At 39.7% G+C, this 6427-nt stretch overlaps 1 protein-coding gene across 3 annotated transcripts; it reads left to right on the top strand.

Annotated features, from left to right (window-relative positions):
* The first annotated feature begins 527 nt into the window (after nucleotides 1-527).
* Nucleotides 528-6088, top strand: ttpal (tocopherol (alpha) transfer protein-like). 3 transcript variants are annotated; one of them, XM_067593245.1, is made up of 6 exons: nucleotides 528-794; nucleotides 1750-1973; nucleotides 3320-3563; nucleotides 3788-3981; nucleotides 4318-4428; nucleotides 4728-6088. In XM_067593245.1, the coding sequence occupies exons 2-6, from the start codon at nucleotides 1767-1769 to the stop codon at nucleotides 5004-5006; spliced, it is 1035 nt and encodes a 344-aa protein (XP_067449346.1). In that variant the 5' UTR covers nucleotides 528-794; nucleotides 1750-1766; the 3' UTR covers nucleotides 5007-6088. The 3 variants fall into 3 exon arrangements, with proteins under 3 accessions (XP_067449346.1, XP_067449344.1, XP_067449345.1); XM_067593243.1 differs by having other exon boundaries at nucleotides 528-929; XM_067593244.1 differs by having other exon boundaries at nucleotides 528-1033.
* Nucleotides 6089-6427: the final 339 nt, after the last annotated feature.

The following is a 6427-nucleotide window of genomic DNA, read 5'->3' as shown; positions in this document are numbered from 1 at the left end:
TCAGTTACACGTATTATTTTTAACACCTCATTTTCAAATTTGAATGAGAAAACATACCTGACAGATTTTGACACACGACATATCTTCTAGGGCCAGGGCTCCATGCTGTGCGATATGAAGGCAAATTCTGCCATCTACTGCATTCAGGTGTAATTAATAAATGTCCGCAGGCTCTCCTACATTTGTCCTGTCCACAGGCTCTCCTACGTTGGTTGCGGTCAGGTAAGGTATTACAAAGGTAATATAGTCAAGGTCACCGATGGTTTAATTTCCAAACCGAATGAAAAATTTACAACACTATAAACTGCATAAAATAATTAAAAAAAACTGTACAACAGTCTATGCATAAACTACAGCAGCACTGTTTTAATGCCACCATGTGCTGTCGTAAATATAGGCTGTGCTTCATGCTTTCAATTTACGATTTATAATCAAAAATGCGGGACGAAATGTGGAATTTCTATTTCTGTTAAGATAGTTTGCAAGATGTGTTCAGTTGCATTGAGGCTGTGTATACAGCAGGAGGAAAAAATAAGCCTAATGTAGCGTTTGCAAAAGAAAAAGAAGAAAAGATGCAGACAGATTAAAATCTTGTCTCAACAGACTGTTGTTTAAGGAGATTTTTTATTTATTTATCTATTTATTTTTGGTATTTACTAGTTTCCGAGGAGTACTTGAAGGCATCATAAGCATCAAAACAACAGACGGTACGTCTCGACTGCACGTGACGCACACTGGCCAATGAGAGAGCGACGTCATTCCACCCGGAAATTATTATAGGATTTTCCTGACAGGTCGGTTGTGGCTTTTGACACTGTTGTTTTTGGGTCGTTGCGGCTGTTTTTTAATCCATTTCATCACTTGCCAATGGATGCTTATAAAAGTCGCCTGTGTCTGTCCTAGAGGGTTAATGTTAAACGCATTTTCGGGTTGGTATTCAGTCATTATTCTGACTTTAGTTTTGTCGCAGCGGTTGTTTTTCAGGGTCAGGGTATATTAGCTGACAGATGCTCTGACTCACTTCTCTTTTCTGGTATGAAAGGACATTTTTTATTTCTTGTATTTGTCTTCTAATATAAGTTAAGTGTTATTTTTGTATATGGATGACTCCTTAAAGGACGGGGTTTTGTCTTAAAACAACAGTCAGGAGCCCAAATGAACATTAAAAGAGATTTTTCTTGCTGTAATCATTCCTCCTGTTCATACTGAGCATTGGAAGATCCCCTCACAATGCACTTACAATGCAAGTGATGGGAGACAAAATCCACAGGCCTCCTTCTGTGCAAAAATGTATTTGTCTGAAGCTAATATGAAGCTTCAGCGTCCAAATTAGACAAATCAAGTAGATATCTTTCAACATTACTGTCTTTTTAGTGCCAAAGTTCCTCTTTTTGCTACTAAACTTCCACCACAGCTCAACAGGGAAACACTGTCTGAGGAAACAAAGAGGGAATTTGATGCTAAAAAGACTGTAAATGTGGCAGATATCCACTTGATATGACTAACTCAGACTGCTGAAGCTTCATGTAAACATTTACACTAAATGACTGTGTGGACACACTGTGGATTTTGGCCTCCATCACTTACATTGAAAGCACATTTGAAGGGGATCTTTTAATAGCCAGTATGAACAAAATGAATGATATCAGTGAGGAAAACCTCTGTCAGTGTCCATATGGACTCCTGACTGTTGTTTTATCAGACTTTCTGTCTTTTAGTATTTTCTTATGTGTGTTGCTTTCCACACAGTTTCACCCAGTCAGTCCATGGCCGATCAGCATGAGTCCATCGATCTCAGGTCTCCAGCGGACCCTCCAGCAGCTGCAGAACACAGCTGGTTCCCTGGACCCCCTCCTCCCATCTACTCCTGCAGTCTGACCCCTGAGCTGGTGGCCAAGGCACGGGAGGAGCTCCAGGAGAAACCAGAATGGCGTCTCCGAGATGTCCAAGCACTGAGAGACATGATACTGAAGGTTTTGTTTTGTGCTTTTTTTGCCATATTGACAAATAAATAGTCTCTTTCCGACTTAAATTCCAGTAAGAGAGCAGCTAAAAGAAAGCATCCCAAAAATTAGAAAACATTAACTTTACATCTTCAAAAACTGTCAAGTCCCAAATGCTTTCTCAGATTCTCAGGCTTGATTACTTAAATCCTATATGCTCACATTATTTAGTCACTGTTTGAATTGAAATAATGTGAAAACATTTGGGGGAGTCCTGTTAGCCTGGTGGTTAAAACTCATCCAACATAATCACAACGTCCTCGCTTAAATCCTGGTCAGGTGCATTTGTTGCATGTCTCTCTTCCTCTTTGTTTGCTGTTTGTCTCTACTGTCTCCTCTCAGTACAGGCTAAAATCCTAAAAAAATCTAAGACATGCAGGCTGACTTAGTGTAGAAGATAACTGCACACTGTACACACCTACAAAAGTAAAAGAAAACTGTCACCTTGATTGTCAACATATAAACAAGAAACAATTGCAAGGTGTGCTCCAAATAAGAGATAGAACTTGAGATAGAACGGCTGAGTGCTGTAGTTCTTAGCCAACATTACTTAAACAGGAGTAAATTAATAATTTATTGGGGACTTTTAGCCACAGATTTGGTGCTCCAGTGAGCATTTACTGCAGCACAACAGCAGTTTGTGGCATTGACTCAAAATAAATAACAGCATGTGTGTTTATAGTAATGAAGGAACATGTCAGCTCAATAGTTTATGGACAACAATAGAGCTTTATGGCACAGTGGAATAAGATATATTAGGGTTTGGAAAGCAGGGATTAATTATTAGTAAGATCAGTTCATTGTTGGTTCTGGTCTTTTTATGAGATTAGACCTGCAACGATTAATCGATTAGTCGTTCAACAGAAAATTAATTGGCAACTATTTGGATCATTGAATAATCGTTTTTGTCTCTTTTTTTTTTAAGCAAAAATGCCCAAATTTGCTGGTTCCAATTTGTCAAATGTGATGATTTTATGGTTTTCTTTGTCTTCTGTGATGGTAAACTGAATATTTGGGTTTTGGACTGTTGGTCAGACAAAACAAGACATTTGAACATGTCACCTTGGGCTGTGGGAATTTATAACGGGCATTATCTGACATTTCATAGACCAAACAACTAATTGATTAATCAAAACCTGCAAATTAATTGATAATGAAAATAATCATTAGTTTCAGCCCTACATGGGATTTGTTGTCTGTAAGAAAAATACAGAATATCACCAGCAGTTTGGCCTAATAGAGGCACGTATGTATTAAATAATTTTGATCCTTTTTTTCTTACTAAAACATCTTCTTTTTTTCACCCGACTCCGCAGGAACAACCCAATCTCAGGACGAGGCTGGACGACGCCTTCCTCCTGCGCTTCCTGCGGGCCAGGAAGTTTGACTACGACCGGGCCCTGCAGCTGCTGCTCAATTACCATGCGGGACGTAAGGCCTGGCCAGAGGTGTTCCAGGACCTGAAGCCGTCCACGGTGAAACACGTCCTGGACCTGGGCTTCCTCACGGTCCTGCCTCAGCCGGACCCCAACGGAAGATACATCCTCTGTCTCCGTCCGGGTTGGTGTCTGCGTCATCGACTTTATTTTCCTTGAGAACTCATCTGTTGTATTAATGAATAATCCGTTCTAGATAAGCTAATAATGTGGCTGTTTGTCATGTATTTCTCATAAAAGAGCTGATAATCGTTACATTCTTTATGACTAATAGCCAGTTACTGGTCATTCTTCCAAGATGTGTGTCACTCATGATGTATCATCACTCAACTCACTCTCCTTTTACAGGAAAATGGAAGCCGAATGATTATCCGTTTGTCGACAATGTGAGGGCCATTTATCTGACTCTGGAGAAGCTGATCCAGCCGGAGGAAACTCAAGTGAACGGTATCGTCATTTTAGCTGACTACACCGGAGTGGGCATGTCACAAGCATCCAATCCAGGCCCATTCCTTGCCAAAAAAGTTGTGAGCATCCTCCAGGTAAGAAATCAAGCACTTGATGTTCTGATGACAGTATTTAAAAAAAAAAAAAAATGAACCAAGCGATTAAATATTCTGTTGATCTTTCTTGAAAAGATATATGAATCCAGGATGTACTCAAACTGTCATATTATTTAGTACTGACACAGCAGTAAATATGAAAAAAAAAAGACAGTGTCATGATTATTTACAACAGTAGCTCTTGAGCACTGCCCGTTGATTGTTGTATTGACTGCCAAGTGTGTAATATTTACATACGCACACAAATCACATGTAAGACGTTTAACGAGGACCAGCTGTGACTGCTCTGAATACCGTTTCTCTTCTAATTCACAGGATGGGTTTCCAATCAGAATCAAGGCTGTTAACATAATTAACGAGCCCAGGATTTTCAAAGGCATCTTTGCTATAATTAAGCCTTTTCTGAAGGAGAAGATGGCAGAGAGGGTAACTATTGTCCTTGAATTGTCTCCGACTCTTTTGTTTTTAACAAAGGCCTATTTTGAATCGTGCGCCTCCCTTTTATCATCAGCCTGTGCTCCAAAATAATAGTCTATTTTCATCTGTGCAAATGGAAGGCCACGCATTTACTTCTCAGAGAGGAATGAACTCAGACCAGCAGAAACACAACTCCGTATATTCTAAAATATCATGACAGGGGTTGCTTTGTGTTCATTAAAATAATTAATCAGATGGTGACACTGATGACGTCACTGACACAGTGCTTTTTCTGTCTCCTCGTACAGTACATCCTCCACGGCTCAGACCTGCGCTCTCTGCACCGGAGCATCCCCCGGTCGGTTCTGCCGGAGGAGTACGGCGGCACCGCTGGCCAACTGGACATGGGTGCGTGGTCCAGACTGCTGCTGGACTGTGAGGAGGAATTTATAGTGGAGTTCTGCCAGCCAGATCCACTAGAGGGTGTGGTGCTCCCAGACTCCATGCTGTTTGAAGGCGAGCAGGCCAGCGGGCAGGACGACGACATCTTCAGGGGGCTGCGCTCTCAACTTTATTACTGTTACTGATTGCACATTGTAGATACACTCCCATCACTGAGAGGACATTTTTCTGTTTCATTTGAAACATGTGTGTAGACTTTTACAGGGCAAGTTGCCAATATTATACATGATTTATTTTACTAACTAAGCAGCACTACTATAGTCGTCTCTAGTTTATACTTAGCCCAACATTCAATCATGGTTCCAAGGCAGCTGCAGGCTCTGGCAAAGAGGCTTTTGACATGAGCCCTTGCCCCTCTATGAATTCATTTTAGTTTTTAATATTTTCCACTGAGGAGGAATGCTAAAAATAGTCTTATCAAACTCACATCTCTTCCGTTTGTTTAGAATCTGCATACCGACAGTCAGTCGTATACTGGCCATTACTGCTCTGTCTGCATGATTACATCGCTCCACGAAACGATCAAAAGATTGAGACAGTTTCTGTGTATGTCACCGACTAATGCATTGCCTTAAACTGTTAATTAATCAGTAGATTTTTTTTGCAAGGGATGTGTCATAAATCATGTTGGATTTGTGTGAACCAAAGCAATACTCATGTGCGTTCTCGTGGATATACTTTATGATTAGTAAATGGACATATAGTAGATGGCTGCTGTGGCTGAGAGAGTGAATATTGTACTAGATTTACCTGTAAATGTTGTTGCTGATATACAATATTTCAGGGCCTTTGTTTAGATGATGTTTTAGTTTTCTCTAGCCTGAATCACTGAGAGGATTATTTTTCTAAATTCAGATAATCTGCCTTATGTTTTTTTTTTTTTAAATGTTTTTTTGACCTGTTTGCCTGTGTCTCATCACGCAGTCTTAACACGGGGCCATTACTGATCACAGGAGTCACATTGGAGAATTGCAGTGATAGAATATTCAATACTGACTTTACAGACATCTAGTTTGCCAAATTTCACACCAGGCCATGTACAGAGATGTGCATTAATGTCGGATCTGTTTTCTCGCGGTAGCCCGAAGCTAACTCTTTTGTTGTGTACAGTCTTTTATATTTTTATTTTGTGCACGTATGTTACTGTAAGCTGTATTATGTTGCAAAATTGTTCCTAGTGAAGACAGTAAAGTGAAACAGAAAGCTATATTTGTGTTTGTTTGTGCTGTGAATGCTTTTGTTGGCAGAGGTTGATGGTATGCTGTGTGCTCCTGGGAACTTGTGGTTATTTTCGCAAGATTATTGCAGATGACTACAGTTTCCTGATAGAGTTCATGATTCACCAAATACAAAAGAAAAACATAAATGCAACAAATATGCAGATCTTAAACTGCAGTAGAAGTAGTAATACTACACTGTAAAAATACTCCATTATAAGTAAAAGTATTCAAAAGTGCATAGGTATTATTAGAAACATGTATACTATGTAGTACTCATTGTGCACAACTTTCAGATTGTTATATATGATATATATTATTTTGGATTA

This window comes from Thunnus thynnus, chromosome 6 (genome assembly GCF_963924715.1).
Source record: "Thunnus thynnus chromosome 6, fThuThy2.1, whole genome shotgun sequence".
In the NCBI taxonomy this organism is placed as follows: Eukaryota; Metazoa; Chordata; class Actinopteri; order Scombriformes; family Scombridae; genus Thunnus; species Thunnus thynnus.
This window is presented reverse-complemented; position numbering and strand designations above follow the sequence as displayed.

What these genes read in the sequence shown, in the direction of transcription:
- ttpal (XM_067593243.1), top strand. Translation starts at nt 872, where the DNA reads ATGCTTATAAAAGTCGCCTGTGTCTGTCCTAGAGGGTTAATGTTAAAC. An exon ending in AATGTTAAACGCATTTTCGG is followed by an intron (nt 930 to 1,749) that starts GTTGGTATTCAG and finishes CTTTCCACACAG; the next exon opens with TTTCACCCAGTCAGTCCATG. An exon ending in CATCCTCTGTCTCCGTCCGG is followed by an intron (nt 3,564 to 3,787) that starts GTTGGTGTCTGC and finishes CTCCTTTTACAG; the next exon opens with GAAAATGGAAGCCGAATGAT.